The sequence below is a fragment of the Saccoglossus kowalevskii genome, chromosome 6 (genome assembly GCF_978046115.1).
Source record: "Saccoglossus kowalevskii chromosome 6, keSacKowa6.1, whole genome shotgun sequence".
NCBI lineage: Eukaryota > Metazoa > Hemichordata > Enteropneusta > Harrimaniidae > Saccoglossus > Saccoglossus kowalevskii.
The window spans coordinates 27,476,481-27,495,392 of record NC_140646.1 but is presented as its reverse complement, the minus strand read 5'-3'; the positions used below and the strand labels follow the sequence as shown (position 1 = coordinate 27,495,392).

At 34.1% G+C, this 18,912-nt stretch overlaps 1 protein-coding gene across 1 annotated transcript in view; it reads right to left on the bottom strand.

Moving 5' to 3' along the window:
* LOC100376574 (uncharacterized) overlaps window positions 1-18,912 on the bottom strand; it is a 90,266-nt gene that overhangs the window by 48,492 nt on the left and 22,862 nt on the right. The window contains exons 4-8 of the mRNA XM_085500292.1: window positions 10,295-10,362; window positions 5,360-5,465; window positions 1,464-1,558; window positions 855-966; window positions 122-213 (exon numbers count right to left, since the gene is read on the bottom strand). Coding sequence (XP_085356418.1) covers window positions 122-213; window positions 855-966; window positions 1,464-1,558; window positions 5,360-5,465; window positions 10,295-10,362 — 473 coding nt within the window. The remainder of the gene's footprint in view (window positions 1-121; window positions 214-854; window positions 967-1,463; window positions 1,559-5,359; window positions 5,466-10,294; window positions 10,363-18,912) is intronic.

Genomic DNA, 18,912 nt, shown 5'->3' with positions numbered 1-18,912 from the left:
GATGATCATCTAAAACATTCTCACAGGAAATAGTGGATATGTTTATGTTTTTACCACTCCTTACTGGACTTTACCTCAATAATTTATAAATATCTACAGGAAATCTTTGAGGCTTGATTACCTTATTGACAAGCGTCATGGTATACACTAGGATTTCATTGTCCTGTTGTTCATCTTTCAGTAAGGTCATTACATTATGCCAGGGTTGATGACCTGAGAAATGAATCAAGAAACAGTCATCAAAAGAGAATAATTAATAAAGAGAAAAGGACCAGGTTGTAATACTGGCAGCAAATATAATTTTCTCAAATATTCATATAATTTAAAAATAAATAGAAATGCATGTTTACATACACATGTATATACGTAATGCTACCAAGATAAGGAAAGTGAAAAAAAAAATTATCAATAGTTGACACACGAGTTTCAAGTTATACCGTCATGACTATGCCTCTGTGCAAATAATACTGAATTTTAGTTTGCACATTTGTTTGCTGGTTTCCCTGGTTACCCACGTTCCTTTGAGTAATCAAACAGACAAAATTGTAACATTTCGACACCAGAGCGTGCAAGATCTAAAGTAACTAAAAACTTGTCTCTTGAGGCTTATTACCATAATGTCAATTTAACAAAACAAAATCTTGAAAAATATTTGCACCATTAGTAATATGTAAATAACATATTATGAAAACAATTTTGACATTAAATAACCTAACTGTGCTATGCATAACAATAAGAGCACATCAAAGTGTACCATATTTCTATAAGGTTGTAATGTTAAGACAATCCCAGTGAGGAATTAACTCCCCCCCCCCACACACACACATTTCTGGTACAGATAACTGATCACTTACCTTGTCTTCTGTCAACTATGTTTATTGCTTGAAGCAAAAGATTTGTGTTGGATTCTGTGTACTCTACGAAAACTAAAAGAAGTTTGAGGGATGTCTTCACCACTAACCGGAACTACAGAAAAGAGACAATTGGAAAGTACACACGAGTTTTAGAAATTGCAGTTGATAAATAAATTGAATATAGAACACATGTAGCAATGAACTTCAACACATTCACCAAAAAACTATTCATGCTTAACCATTGTTTATACTTTTAAAAGAAAGACAGATACGGAAAGTTTGGGTTACATATTTTAGCACTTTTACTGCTCTCAGTTATCAGAAGTTGACAACTGAGAGTCAGTAAGAGTTAACATAACTATAGGAAAACATGGCAAAATGGGGACAGCAAAAATGACAAATATATGTCCCCTAATGTGCATTATGCAGTAATATACATCTTTGAGCATGGCTGTCAAGAAATCATAAGAAGACGTATGTAAATTTGGTCATATTCTTATGTTAATGAGACAACATGCTGTCCAACATTCCTGGGGAGAACACAGCATCAAGAACAAGACAAGAAAATGACAAATTTTGGAATCAGAAAATGAATTGTACCCTACTTACTTTGGATGATATGAGCGAATATAACCATTGTATCGTTTCATTATGTTCTATCACTCCATTCATGCCATCTACATAAAGCATCACCTGTCCCAGAGCTACAATATATAATCACAATATTACATAAATTCAGTGTTCAAATTTCAATGTTGGCATTTTAACTTTTAATGGGCTATTTGGAGTAAATGCACACATGTTACCACTATTGTATGCATATAATATTCAAAATAGGAATCATGGCACCAGATAACGAAAAACATAATATGTTTCTGCTTATACCAGTGTAAAATAATTTTCAGTATGCATGCATACCATAATTATTCATGATTCGTACAAAAAAAAGTAAACAATCAAAGAGAGAGTAATATTTGAAATAGGAATTTGGTGAATTTGCTGTTGATGTCATAGGATTGTGATTAAATCTAGAACTTAATAATGCAACTGATTTCAAAAATGCTGTTCTGGTATGTGGACATTATACAAATTTGACATGTTTTACAAGTAATTCAGCTTCTGACATCATCTCATATTAATATATTGACGTAATCATACCAAGCGATATTAGAAAACCTCTGCATTGCAGGGTTTGCATGCTGGTTACAAGTAATCCAAACTTTTACTGAATATCATGCCTCTAAGAGGTTTGGAAATGGCACAGAGTGAGATCAGTTGTATCAATCTGAAATATGTTTCATAGGAAGTCATCAAAATGGAAAACCACAACAGCAAAGGGCAAATCATCAGGAGAAACAATAAAAATAAAATATTCTAATGCTGATGGTGGTGGAAGTTTACATAGAACTGAATAAATATTTTCTAACTGGCAATTGTGAATTAATAGCCAAAAATAGCATTAAATTTCACACACACAAACGTATAACCCTTTTAGTATTATGAAGGTTATTATTATAGTTTTTCACATTCCCATTACATGTCTGACCACCCCTCACTTTAAACATCCCATAATATTTCATGCACTAATAAACCATTTCATCCTGATTTAGTAGTCTGGAAGTCTGCTATTTAATGTTTACTGAACCTGTGAAAACAAATTTTAGGTTTTCTTACTATCTTCACGTAGAGAACCTCAAAGGTTAGATCGAACTTTGAATATAGATAATTATAGATCAGTATAGCAAGTGTACCGGTATCTCATACATGTATCTGTAGTATCTGCATGTGTGAATTCAAAGCATATTTCTGAGATGCAAGTATTTTGAACTGTAAGACCCATCTCTCTCAAAAAAGTATTTTTTTTATAATAAGACAGAACAAAGCATGAAACTATGAACTCCATGGAGAGGTGGAGGTCAGATATGATAAATGGGATAAGAAGCATTGGTCATGGTTGTTGTTTTCTTGGCATCCAGTCAGCAAGATCTAAGTAGTACCGGCACCATAGATGTTTTTTCATGGTGCTAAACCCAGAGTCTCCCAAAGTAGTGGGGGGAGTGGAAAGCTTTATAGCGACATTTTTTTTATACTAAGATTGACTCCTGTGTGCGAGTATTAAACCCAGTTTTGAAATTTGTTATCAGTTTGATGGGTGAAATGTGCTTGAATTCATCAAATTAAATCAGAATACAGATTCTCAAGTTTATAATGTACATATACAAAGAATTAGTATTTGTACTTCAGTACTAAATGCAATGTTAGTTTAAAAGCAGGCACTGAGCAAACAGAGACGGCCATAGAAAGACTGTATATATAAACGTGTATTGACAGGGTTGAAAGAGGTTTGTAAATGCCCTCAACACCTCCATAAATGGGAAATCCAAAGAAAAAACATGTTTGTGACCTGTGGAGCATATGATACAAAGGGAAACCCAATTGGGATAAATATACCACTGAGACCTACTACTTCAGCCTTTCATCAGTGAATCATTTTGATGCTAAGATTTAATGCGTTTTACTCAAATTTCCGTGGTACATGTAGTTTAGAAATCCAAACATTAACCAAGTAGACATTTTAAACAAAACATCAGTAACGTTGAAAGACGAGATGAATGTCACTTCTCAAGTTACATGTACACTTGTCAAAAAACAAATAACAGTCTCATTGACAATTTCAGAACAAATATGGAAAATGAAATGAATTTAAGTAATGACGAAAGCAACAAACATTTTATATACCTATTAAAGATATCTGAACTATTTATGAATGTTGTAGTGTTGAATGTTGACGCTGACAATGCAAGTAAAGAGGAGGCCATCTTAATGCTTCATACTGTAGTTTGCAGTCAAAGCAACTAAACGCGAAACTTTTCAAAGCCCTATCAAACTGGTAGATTAATACAGGTGAATTATTTTGACGAGTACGTACTGCTGTCAGACTTCATGTGTTGCCATGGTATTTTGAGGTCAGCATAGCAGTTTGGGGTTGACAGACAATAAGCTAAAGTACAAAGTGAACCCTAACACTTTCACCCCATTTCCCCTAATAATTGAGGCCGTGGTTATTCCAACACTATAAATATTTAGAATGACTAGCAACATCTTTACATCATCTGCTTCACCCTGGTTACATAAACAAGTATGAATCAGAGCAAACAGCATTATATTCAGTGAGTCACACAGAAGAGAATTAACTTTAACCTGGTTCATGTAGCATCTGGTGGGACAATTTTCACAATTGTGGAAAACATTTACAGAGAAAGTTCTCACATAAATACAAACAGAACACTTTTCAGGCCATACTGTAGTTGCTCTATTTGAACTAACAGTTTTATTGTATATGTACGTAAATAACACATTTTGATTATGGAAATTAGTCTACCATATTACGCAAGTGCAAGGGCTACAAATAGAGCAAATACTGTTAAAATGGTTTACTTAAATGTGAAGTGAAAGATGACAATCTTAGGTCTTTTTGGTCTATTATGTCATATTTAATGGTCTAAATATGAAAATTGTTGACGATTGGTCAGAATTTGCCCAAGTTCCAAGTCTGGACAAATCTTCATCTGCGGAAACACAATTCAAAAGTCATAAGCAAAGAAATTTAAATCAACGATCACCAACATTTGGATTCCAGACATCTAAAAAGAATGATCTCACAAAAGAAATTTACAGTTGACAGGTGATTGTGGTAGATGGAACAAATCCAAGAAAGATCATTACTTTTACATGTAGCTGGGGCACCCAATGAATTAACAATCATGGTTCAAGTATTTCAGCTATTGTGGCTTCTTTAACATGCATGTAAATATTTCGCATCTGGCAAAGCTGGCAATTTTCATCATACTTGAATAATTACTGTACATGGACTAGTATATCTGAGGGAGTTTATGAAAAATTGTATATTTAACTGAAAACTGATGCTTTAACAGTAATTTCCAGCAAAATTGTTTGTCTTTAAGTTTTCCATAGTGTTCTGTAAATAAAATATTAATTTTCATTAAAATTTTGATATTAACATGGGGCATCTATCAGTGAGGTTCTCTTGTTGTTAAGTAACTGAAGTGTTGATTCCATGATAGAAAGAGTGTCTTAACCAGTGTCATTCTTGAGTCTGTTTGCTGCATTTCAAATTCATAGATTTCTTAGATTACTGCTCTCCAAGAGATATTTTTTAGTCCATGTACATGTATGGATACCAAGATATCACAATTTCAAATTTAGCCATGGTTAATCAGTGTTTGTAAATAAAAAATATATATATTTTATATTATATGAAACTTTCAAGGGCAATATCAAAATAATTGGTACAAAACTTAAACACTGAAAACTAAGCAGATTCTTTGAGACAGAAAAAATAAAGTACAGTAACCTACATGTACTTCCCAACCTACCAACCAGAGAACCCAAAACACGTTTACTGCGGTTATCAGTTTCCACAGTTTCCATGGGAACAAGTACATTTCGTGTGAGATGATAAAGGGGTCATATCAATTGCTTACCTCTGAGAATGTAATTTTGGTAATTTTGGTCAGCTTCAGCACCCACTTTGATGAGACATGCAAGTCCATCAGCACTAACAAACTCATGCACAAGATCTTTGTCATCCTGCAAGAGATAATCATACAGAACAAATAAATGAACAATTCAATTTACTCAGTTGTACCTCATAAAGCCTAGAACATAATTCCCCGATGCATTGATCCAGTCGCACTCAGCCTCTACGTTTCCCAACTGCGTGCTGCACATTGTCATACTACAATTGATTTGAAATTAAACTCACTCACTCTCAGATCACTGATGGAGCAGTGAATGCTGATGTGACTTTGACACATGCACTTATTGACAGAAAATGAGACCATTGTTAACAACGATGATGATAACATTTACTCCACATACTTTGCCACCTTCATATTACGGGCAAAGTGTTGGAGTGACTAATCCTAAAATGATGGTATAATTTTTCCCCATTTTTTTTTTCTTTTTTTTTTTAAAGTTGATAAAAGATGTAAACAAATCTACAGTAGCACTAAAATTACTCGTCTCTAAACTTGCTGAAACCAGTAAAATGATTCAAGTGATGATGTAACATAATTCATAGCAGTTGTCACCTCTTGACCCTGACCTGCCAAAAGGTCAGTGTGTACATGTAGATTTTTTTTCTTTGGAGAATGAAATAATAACACCACCAGCTCTGACAGTGTCGTAACATTCTCCAACAGCACAGCATGCCACATAGCAGTACTGTAGTATGACTCATGTGTCGTCTCCTCTTTCCATATAAACAGTATGTTGTTTAATCACATACATTTTTATTAAAGTTCAGTGGTGAGTATTACAACCAATATCAAATTTTATTTCAAACAAATTTGTTTTCATGCAACTACACTGAACTAAACAGATTGTACATCAGGCAGACTCTTATATTAATAACCAATGAAAACATCAAATAATCTATTGGTTTTCTTAGAACACATCTGACATCAAATTGAACAGTTGACTTTTATCTTTAAGTTCAAAGTTTTCACTACTGAGCATGTTACTGCACATAATGGAAGAATCGATTAAACCGGTATATAGACGGAAACTTATCATAGATTTCTCATAACATGGGATTTTGAAAAATGAAGAAATAACTTCTATAGAAATCAATGCAAAAATGTTATTTATTTTTTTCATTATTTATTTAGCAAGTATTTATCGATTGAAGAAGCATATTGCCTACTCATATCATCATTTCTGGTTAACAGGGTGGTTTTAATTACAGACTCAGAAATGAGGGTGGCACAATTCAAGAATACACATATATATCGAGCATAATGTCCTGCGGGAACCGCTGCTCAAGTTTAACCTTTAACGTGCACTAAGGATAGGAACAATACACAGAACCAACAGCTTTACATCACCTCCAAAATACAGTGTGCAGAATGTACTCTCTCTTTTTTTTTTTTGCTCTGCTGAGTGTGAAGTTGACCAAAGAAGTTGAAAACACTAATGATGGGCGGACATGCTAACTATTTGATATACATCATTTTTGGTATCCTTCCATAAATTCATAATAACGAAAGCATGGAGAAGAAAACACATGGTCTTAAATTTAGCCAGAACCTCCTTAAACGCATTGTAATGGCAAATACATGTAAGCATTAAGCGTTATGGCAAATAATAAAGACTTAGTGGTATAACAGTAGACAGGCATACATAGTTAATGTTTATGGTCTACAGCATTGACAACAGTTCCTGTTCTGTATTTATTACTGAAGTCCATTACTAGCATTAATTCAGGAGTGTGTGTGTACTTTCGGCTAAATAGTGCTGTGATGCAATCAGTCATTGCTGGCTATGTACTGTGATGGGCTGAACATATTTGATTGAATCACAAAAACTGTAATGTTCAACCAAAATCAAGTATGTACAATCATTGTATTAAGTTTAAACAAAATCATGCAAGCCATCTTGGAGAAACAGTCGTTAAAATGAGGCACACCAATTCCAGAGTATGTATAATCCTACTACAAAGCCCTGTTGTCCGAAACGGGGAGTACAATTAAGTAATCTTTATGAGGTAGAGAAATAGATATAAACATACAGTGATATTATAGTGATGTTTAAACTATTAAAAGAGTTTGGGGGGAAATTCAACTTAAGCATCTACCAAGCAAGTAACTAAACATTCGACAATGCATTATGAGAGAGAAAGTTCATTCGAACGAAAAAATACTATTATTTGAAAGTCATTACTTTAAATGCAGTTTGTTTTTTTGAGGAGCTAGCAATATTTGGAATGCATTCCACATTACACAGTACTGTTGATCACATAACATTTAAGTGGCACAGTACTTAACATGTCAGTGTGAAAACCTATTTGATCTTTGTCCCTTAGCAAACAAGTTATGTTGAAATACCTTCACCATTGAGATCAATAAACAAAAACAAAATGACAATTCTGATTCATTTCATTTTGTATGTTTTTTGTCAATTTTTTCATATTTTTTAATCAATGTAATACTAAGTCAATCTGACAATCGCAGTGTTACAAAAGCAATGTCAACGGGAGTTTATGTTTTAGTGAAATCATGGGCAGTACGATGTGTTGCAATTTTTGGTTGGGATCACCAGAGATGTAAGGAATCAAGGAATGTCAAGTTTTGAGACAGAGTTTGATAGTACCATGGTAATGATTTCCATGCATTACAAGATTAGAGCGTGAATTGAAAGGATACAAATACATGTAAAAACATTTTTTTGAGCACAGTGAATTAAAAAAATAATAATTATTATTATTTTATAAATAATTGGTTAGGGGAGTTTTTATGGTAAGTACCCCATACCATTTTCCATTTCTGCATCACAATGACATTAACCCAATTTGATAGGACCCAATTTGATAGGACCCACCTTAATACCCTAAATATAGTTTCCTGTCAAGATAAAAACATTTGCGCTCAATCAGAAGACCTCGCATAGCATTTCAGTTTTAACAAGACAGCCTGCAGGTGCACTTCAGTAAGTGAGATAATTGGGGAAAGACAGTACAGAAAAAAAAAGTTATAAGTGCATATACAGAATGTGAGCTTTATTAAGATCAGTATGGTGTCTGAAAAAAACAACCTATATAGCAACTCATATATGAATTAATACTCTCTAAGGTGTCATAATATTGCTGAGACAAGGAAAGAGCCCAAAAGCACCCCAAAAGTGAGCACATAACCCACTTGACCATTTGAAAAAAATAACTTTCTATCTACATTATGCAACAAATAAAGCATTTTAGGCAAGTCTGTAAACATTTTTGTTCTTTTTACTGTATTTAGGTTGTAATCAACTCACTCCAAACACCTACATGTATAATGTTTCTTTTGTGATAGACATGTTGGGCATCTCATTTATAAAGTGTGTGATTAGTTTGTCTGCTTCTAATTAGAATGCAAATAAACATTCAAAATGATTCATGTTTAGACAGCCATGTATACAGCATCGAAATTTGGAAAGCATGTAGTATATTCTAATTGGATCACAAACCTCACAAAAATTACATTATTCCGATTTCACGGTCTAGTTAATTAATTTGAACTATTAACTTACAAACTTAACTAGTTCAGCAGAAGAGGAAAAATTATCATATTCTCTTACTCTGTTCGCTCAAAAACCATCTGTGTAATTTTGATATGACTTAACTTATTAATTATGCTAGTGTTCAAAGTCTAGTTGTTTATGACCTAACAGTGTGAGTCTGAACTACAGGAGCTGTTTTAATAGACCATCATGCAAGAACCATTTTTAACAGGGGCCTAAGGCAGTATTCAAAACTGTATTAAACATGTACTAAATGATATGCTTTTATGAGTTGTAAGGTTGCTTTGATTGGCCAGTCAAACCTAATACATAAACCAATCAGGAAACACCTTGCTTGTGTTATAGGGTCTGATGACAAATCAAATTATAGATTGTATATGGGTTTTTGAGAACATTAGTTCATCTCTTGATTGGCTTTCACACATCTTCTCATATTTCAAGATAACAGAAAAAAAGATAGCATCTTCCCCTGAAGAAGGTCTACCAAAGTTGGAATGTTATAGTCTACATGAACTCTGGTGGTTATTATCAAAACAGTTAGAAATCCAGACTTTGTGAAATTCTAGCTAGAAAATCAATTGAGATGCAATCAAATCTGATATTCAATTCTTATTTTAAAATAGGATACAGTGGTCAAAATCAATAACCTAAACAAAATACCAGTATAGTAGTTGCCGTCCTGTTATCAGCTAATTTACAAGAAAAGAAGATTGTCAAAAGGTGAAAGAAAGGCTATTTCTCTTATTAAGCTAAATAATTATGGTTCATACAATGTAGTTTTTCATTGTTTCACTAAAAAACAGTTTAGAAATTTAGAATATCCAGTCACATAGGATATGTGTTCTGTGTCTTAGATTTTTGTATTATTACCCCATCAAATATCAGACAACTCGTACTGAATTGTTTGTCCAGTGAACCAAATTGCAAAATTTGGTACAATGTCATTTTGCACATTTTCATGTATTTTTCTGCAAATTTCTTTGTTAATTTTGAACCAAATTGATACATTGCCAAAATGAATTGACATATTTGAAAAATTTGTCTAGTGTTTTGCACTCAAATCTGGAATTTTTTAATTTGGTACTGTGAAATTGACACATGTTGTACTCTTTGAACATTAAAAAAAAAAAAATGGCGTTACAAAAAAACAAACAAATTCAAACCAGCCAAATGATTTCCAAGAAAATAGTTAAGCTCTTGTGAAATGATAGAAATGAATGTCTTCTAACACTGACCTGTATTTTAAAAACAACTCACCATGATCACAACAGTAGTTCTCAGGTCAGGAAAATGATGAAATCAACATACATATAAAGGGTTCAGTCACAAATTTGATTGAAAAAGAACAGTATGGTACTCACTTGAAATATTTGTTTCAGGGAAAATAACGCTCTTCGTAACTCCCTACCAGTACAAGAAAGCAGTTTTTCTGTAAGAAAAAAAACACGAAAGATATAAATTAAGTAATTACAAACAGTTTTAATCATTTGTTAGCCACTCAAAAAGTGGGTTGAAGTGACCACAGTTTTGCGTAGTTATGGTTGCCCATGTCTGAATATGTTAATAATTAGACCTTGGGTAAATAAAAACCTAAATAAATATTCTATAAACTTAGAAACGGCCTCAAATCCACAGGTTTTGAACCACAATCTTACTGATATATCAGTATAATACTACACAAAGCTAAACAAAGACCAATTATGAGCCATTCAATAAAAACAAAAACAGCATGAGTTTTTTAAAACTTAGAAGAGCAGTCACAACTCTACGGATTTACTAATATTACAAACACCAATTGCAGTTTTTATGATATAGACAAAATAGTTACGATACAGTGGGAAGCATGTTGACAAAAACATTGAATTGTATTTTGTATGTCTGTGAAGGCAGTGTGTTATGAAATAATTAAATACAAATTTACTAAATTAACTCAGGTACATTGTTAGTTTGGCCCAGACATAAAGCATTCTGTTTTGATTGTATCAATAAAGTGCTTCTGTATTAAATATAGACTGAACTGTTAAAGTTTTGCTGTCAGAAATATTTGGAGTTGATAATTCATGGCCTTGCCAGGACTATTTTTCACAGTAAGTCACTGCATCTCCCTGTCTGACAAACCTTCATAGACACTTTCAAGGCCTCCATCCCCGAATTAAGAAACTTGACTTGTACTGTAATCACTACATGTACATGTAGGAGTTTATTTGTTGCTTCCACTGGAGAAGTAAAAGCTTAATAAAAAGAAAATTATGGGAAAACACACTTTGCCAGTGAAAATAACTGTCACTCAAAACAAATATTTGGAGAAATAAATAACATCTAGCTGATATTTATAAATCCATTGGACACAGAACAAACCTACAATTGCTTAATACCAACACCAACTGCCAGGTGTATTTAGGAGTTTCAAAAGCAACTAATTGAACAGAATAAAATTCAGTCGCCAACAAAGCAAAGAATGCATTTGAGCAGAAGTTCAAGATGATCATATCACTGAGGTTTGTTATGACAGAAAAGCTGCAGTGATTATTCTCAACACTGCTTATGCTATACCTTTGCTAAACCAACATAAAAAACAAAGATTATGAAAGCAGAAACTCCTTTGAGAATGCTGGAAGATAGAAAAAGCAAACACAGCACAGAAAAAAGTTCAACATTTTTTCAAACAAAATCCTCCAAAAAAATGGACATTACCTTTCCAAAAGTTTCCTTTAGCTCCAAACTTCATCTTCAAGTACTTAAATTATAACATAAACTAAAGTAAAATCCTTATAAAATCCATGATTGTTTTCGCACTCAGAGCAGGACTATAAAACTCCACGACCACAGCTCAGTTAAAATCGCATACTGATTGGCCCCACATATATTTACACAGTTATGTAGACCTCTATGGAGAGAAACACTCTGCCTCTCCAAGGCCCCATGACGTTAGAAACATGATAGGGAAGATGAAACCTTGCAAACACTGGGATGTAATTCCACTAGTACCACTAATTAAAACGCCTACACTCTGAAGTGGCAAATGCTGTAACACCAACTGGAGCTGGTCAAGCTACAAATCAACAACCTTCCATGTGCTTTATTTACACAAGAATTATAGGACAGTAAACTAGTCCTCTGACTGATTAGGTCATACTGATAAGAAAGTCCGACCATGAACCTTCCAGTCTTGTGGTTGCAAAAGACTTTTCAAGGTTCTACTGTGTGTGTATTGCAATTGGGGGGGGTGTATTGCACAGCCTAGGTACAGTAATTTTCGGGGTGGGGCCGGGATTCAAAGTTTTAAGCATATTCCTGGCATACTCTTGTAAATGGCCATATTAGCTACTGGGTTTGTAGTATAGATAGGTCACTCCAGCTGTTTGTGTAGTTGGTAGCCAAGGAAAAAGAATGACCTTAGTACCCCTTACCAATACATGACATATATACTGGTAATGAAGTAAACAGTCTAGGAATGAATCAGCAAGTTGCTGATAATCTGTTTTTATTTTTTTATTATGACACAAGCTCAATAAAGTACAATTTTCTGAACAACTGAAGTGCAAATCAGAATGTTCATATACTTAGTTTACCTGAAGTAAGGAAACCTGGTTTTAAAAGCTGATTTAAGAGACTGATTTGTATATAAATCAAAACAGGACAATATAACTTTGTAAGTTAACAGTTCAAGAAGCCATATGATTTGCATATTATAACTAGGCACACTCTTCATATTGCTATATTTAGGTGATTTAGCTGGAAAACATGTAATTGCAATTAAAGTGAAAGTATCCTTTATGGAAACTGGGCTATAGTACACAAACAGTTCAGTGACTGTATATTCATGTATATGACCAAAATGACTAGTCTAGGACAGCAGGAAACTAAAGTGAACCTCCCAAAGAAATTAGAACATCTTTTCAACCAATAAACTTAATACTTAATAATATGTTCACAGCTAGACTGTGGAATCAATCCACTGATAATGCAGGCTATCTATTTATACTGATGAGATGGAGTCATGCTGGTGTGGATTTTTTTTTTTTTTTTTTTTCTTCTTCCAGCCATAACCAGTCACTGAGGAAGAAGTCATTCCTTCCTGTCTGATGTGAGTAATAATGAATGGAAACATCTGGAAGAACGGAAAACTTCCATTCTGCATTAGGGTGTAATGTGCGGATATGACTATTAATAGTAAGTATATTTCAGAAGTGGTCAGCCTGTTGGAAGGAATACAGATAAATGAGGAAACAGTCTGTTGCATTATCAATACAAAATAGTGGGTTGCAGAAACAAGGCTGAACAGACAAATATGGGCCAGTGTTGAATATACAGTGTAAGTTGTATAACCTGTCAAACCAAGAATAGGAAATTTCTGAATAAAATGTGATGACCCATGTAGGAACCCAGAGTTGGCAAAATAATTTTTCTATTAGAAATGACATCATGCCTAATTAATAGCATAAATGTCCTGGGACTTTATATATCTTTGTTCTCATAAATTATCATAGAACTTTTATACAGATCACATGAAATAAAAGATGTAAAATTGACCATGTTTACTGTGCTAGAAAGAAACCACAAGATTGGATTTGAACTCTGAGCTCACACAATTGTCAGACACCTAGCTCATTGAGCTATCTAAAATTCAATATCGGTCATTGGCTTTTAGGCAATTTCACTCTTTGATTTTCCGGGTAGAACATATAATAAGTTTATCATTATGCAGATATTTCAGATATGGCCCACCTGCCTTAATTTCAGTGTGCAAACTACTTATATGTGATCAAAAACCACAAAAGGTCAGTGCTCATGCACATGTGCACAGTATTCATGAATTGCATAACATAACATAACATTATACTATATTTTATTTAAAAATAGAGGCATGATCCCTCGTTAGTAATTTAATGCAAAGTAAAATACAGGACTCATTGAAGGCCTCCAAAAGTATGAGATATTTGCAAAATATACATCTATAGATGATTTGGGGTGATAGGTTTTAAGACAGATAAAACCCTTCTACTCTTCTGGGATGTTAAGTCCTCCCAGAGATTAAATATCTAGGCCTGCGTTCTTGATACTTATCCCCAGCCATACAAATCCCAGAAGAGTCTTCCTAGGGCTTCATTCTATACATAAAACTGTTGTCATCTATCTAGATAGAGGGCACTGTATCATAGCATACTCATCATAGTAGCCTGCTATTGTCTGCAAGATGAACGCAGGTCAGTGAGACAGGGTAACTATAACACTACTTTCGCCTGCATCATTACATTATTTCAAAATTAATTAAACTAACACTGTCCAGGATTCAATGACATGATATTTAATTTTAAAGTTTTTTCAACCTTTAAGGTGTCCATGAACTTTCGAGGTCACCAACAGCTGGAGGTTTTTTATATTTATGAAGGATATACCATGCCTAACAGCAATATACTTCGACAAAATTCAAACCAACAGGCCTGTGCATGTACGCACACGGTTGGAAATCAAAGACAACTATAACCGTTACAGTATTGGGAAATTGTCACAAGAGGAGAAACAATCAAACCACCCAGACTGTAAAGAAAACCATATACCACTGATCACATCTGTCAAACTGAGAAACTCCACTGACAGCCAGTGTAATGTACACCAATTAACACCATACATTCACAGTAACCTGACTACAAATAGGACTATCTTCAGACAACCCAACTGCAGTGATCTGGGAAGAGGGGAGTATCCTTGACAGGGTGTCACAATGGTAAAATAGTTTGGTTAAAATCAGCATCTTTCTTTTTTTATTTATATTATGTCATATATGCATACGAAAATTCCATAGAAATTGGCATTGACTTTCCACATTTGTATTCCATATACTCATCATTGTAACAGCAAATACTTGTGTAAACAATATTACATTGTGTATCTTACTTTCAACTTGAGTTTATAACATTTAGAAAATTGATATAAGGGCAAACAATCAACATCTAATATTAACACTTATGATAATATAATATCATTATATTAATATGAGTATTAGGCATTTCAATATAAAATTGAACTACATTTCAGTAAAAGAATGTGCCCCTGGGCTGAAACACTCTTTAAGCTGGCAGACTTTCCTAAGCTGAAAATACACCCAAGCTGGCAGATTTTCCAAAGCTGAATTACACCTAAGCTGGTTGACTTTCCTGAGCTTATAAACTCTCTAAAGCTGACATACTTTGCTAGGTTGAAGCACTCCATAGGTTGACAGATTTTCCTGCACTGATATGCTCCCTAAGCTGACATACTTTGCTAGGTTGAAGCACTCCCTAGGTTGACAGATTTTCCTGCACTGATATGCTCCCTAAGCTGACATACTTTGCTAGGTTGAAGCACTCCCTAGGTTGACAGATTTTCCTGCACTGATATGCTCCCTAAGCTGACATACTTTGCTAGGTTGAAGCACTCCCTAAGTTGACAGACTTTCCTGCACTGATATGCCCCCAAAGCTGACATACTTTTCTCAGCTGACTCTTCCTAAGCTGGCACACTTTCTTGTACTGAAACACTTTCTAAGCTGGCATACTTTACTAAGTTTAATTAAAAATCACTAAGATGGAGAGCAGGTTTACATTTATAATATTATACTTTCAAATAATCAACAGGTTTTTAGAAGAAAAAAAATATTGTAAAATTACCAAGTATGTTGACAATCATTCACTCCAGTCAAGGCCAGACCATACATTGTATACTCAGTTTACAACTTGATACAGAGAATATAATCCCATGCACTAGAGTTACCTGCAGCAAAAACAACCCCACCCTAAACACAATTGCACAATCACCTGTCTACACCTTGGCTACCAAATCAACATCTTTTTACTTGGATCATATTACTATACAACCATTTACACACACACATGTTCATTTTACTGGGTTTCCCTAGACTAAGAGAACATTTGTGAGAACATGATGGAGGGATTATAATACAATGTTGTTTCTAGACTAACTTATTCTAATACTGGTAATACGTCTATACACTTTCCCTCAAGTAAACTTTCTACTGAAGACATTCTCCCTAGACAAGTCTAAAACTTCAAATGCAGTCTTCATTCACTCTAAACACCATGGTGCAGCAATTGTGGCAATGCGGCCTCAAATTCTGAACAATCCCTAAATTTCATATCCAGCAAAAATTGGAGAATTCGTTGCAAAATGTCAATTAGATCAAAATGATCATTCCAATGCATGTGGCGTATCGAGTACACAATACAATACAATTCTTATACGATCAGGAGCATATGCTTTACATGGTTGAACCTCGAACCCAGTGTTCCTCACAGTTCCCAGGGGTTATACTAGGACAAACATACAGCTGAACTGGAGCTAAATATGACAACTATTTATGGGGTATTTACTTTGTTTTTCACGCACAAATAAAAAGAGAAATTAATAGTACGTCTTTGTGATACGATTTGTTTTGCCATAATTACAGGATCCTTTTATATTTACACAACTGGAACAAAATCACGTACAGAGGAAATCACCAAACTAGCAAAGCATACCACAGCCAAGGTCAGGAACTCCCACATGTGTATAACCCAATAAAGAATGCAAATGTCAGTACAGTGATAGAGGCAGTGACGTTTCTAATTCTGTCATGAACACATGGTATTTGTGTCATAAACATCACACCTTAGTGCAGTTTATAACCCCTATCTCATACACTGTAGTCCAGGTTATTATCACCGTGACCTTTGCTATCTTTACCTTTAAGGTCACAATCAACAGGTCTATAATGTCCACAATGACAGCAATGTTGGTTTTTCTAGAGTGCTAAGTACCTAAACTGTCTTTGACATGAATATACCGATTAATACAGCTGTTTTAACAAGCTGTAGCACACATGTGAATCTTGTGCTGGGGTAGTTGGGTTGACAAGTCTTTTATCAAGTACTGATGATAAGAATAGGTGATGTGCAGCTGAATAATAACATGTCTGAATGAGGCCTGGGTAATTCACATATGCCTCAAACTAAGATAAACATACACAGAATGCCAAATTGTTTTGAATCGTTAGCACTGTCTGAGGAGAAGACATTGATGAAGATGGAGCAGAAAAAACATGTGTGCATGCAGTAAAAACCCTCCTTTTGTAAACTAGGAGACAGCTAGAACCCTATGAATGTCAAAATCTGTTGAAAGCTTTGGATATCAAACTCTTCAATACGATTTAGATCATTTATTGAAGAAAAAAAATCATGTTGATAGAGTCATTAAACTTTGAAGGTTTCATTGCCATTATATTATTGGTGAATCAACAAAAGAGCATCTCTTCCTAATGCTAGTGTCTGATCATACAGGACCCCAAGTACAGGACCTCAGGTTATAAAATGTGCAGTTCCTTTCCCACCATGCAGTAAATGTCAAACCCTTGCTGAATGACACATGTGTGCGTACAAGTTCTCTGATTTCATCAAACAATATATATGTAACCTAATCGTTATACCAACCCTGGGGCTGAAACCGTAAACCATGGGTTAAAAATCTGAAATCCACATCAGGATAGCAAACATACCAGGATGATTGTATTTGCCTTAGATTACTCAATAAAACTAGATTTTGATTCTAATCAGGATCTTCATCGATCAGACTACAACCATTCTCAGTTGGTGTGAGAAAAGACTTCAGATAACATGCAAAGCAAACAACAACGACTGGATATATCGCGCATTTTTTGAAACTTTATTTGATATTTCAATTCACCATTGATGAACTTTCATCTGAAGTACCTTGATTAAACACTGACACAGCTGCTAAGATACAAAGTAAAATATGCCACATCTTTTCATTCTGAAACCCATTAAATTGAAGTGTGTTTGTTCCTGGGAATCAGAAGATTGGTCGCCTCTCTCTTTGTATTATCACGTTCTAAATACCAGTGAGTCTAATAAGTTTGATTTATATTGTGTTTAAATTAAAGTACCCCTCACAGTACAAGGTTCCCCTACTTGTTGATTGTATAGTGGGAACCTATACACTGGTGAGTGTGACAAACCGATCAAAACAGTTGAAAAATATTTGTATGTTGGGTACCAGGGGTCAAGATACCATCCTAGTTACCAAACAACCTAAATCTGTTGTTATTGAAGCTCCAATAACAAATATATTATAACCTATATTTAAAGTATTATTTTTCTAATTTATCATACTTTCTTCATGTTATAAATTATAAAGCATACCCAATACTATACCTGCTTAAATACACACAACACAATGTATGTATTCTGAATTTCACACAGTACATGTAATCTATTTAGAGAGTGTCATCCTGACATTACAATGAACAAGATGAGGCTGCTTAGCAATTAGTAATGCAGAGGTATGAGAACAATTTTGTAGCACATGACTCTATCCGCTGGACCATCTTTAAGAATATCGACATTGAATTCTGTATTATTTAAAGTCATTATATTGTAAATTAAGAAACGATTGATTTAAGAAACAAGATTTTCTGCCATAGTTCAACAGGATTTTTTGCAAAAAAATGTAATACCTCATATGACTAAGAACAGATGTTTTCATCAAAAAACAATGACTATTAAAATCTGCACTTAGAAAACAGTATGCCTGTTATCCTTTCACATCGAGATTTTTATGGATATCTGCAATAATTTGATACAAATTTTGATAACATTATTTTTTATAGGAATAAATGCAGCTAAACTATTGTTGTGAAAGGTGGCAAAATTTGATAATGGTTTTGATCCAGCATATATAACAATTCGAATCAGGAGTGTGAATAATATAATAAGATTTTAAACAAACTACAGGCAAACACAAGTGTCATAAAATACTGAATCATGGGATTAATGGTTCATTCAGCCATATGCTGCTGGTGTATCAGTAAATTACTTCAGAACACATCACCAGTTACTTACAAGCAGCAATAATATTTAGATTTACTGGGTTTTATTATGTCTATACACAGATGAGAATCCATTAGTGGCACTGGTAAAATATCTGA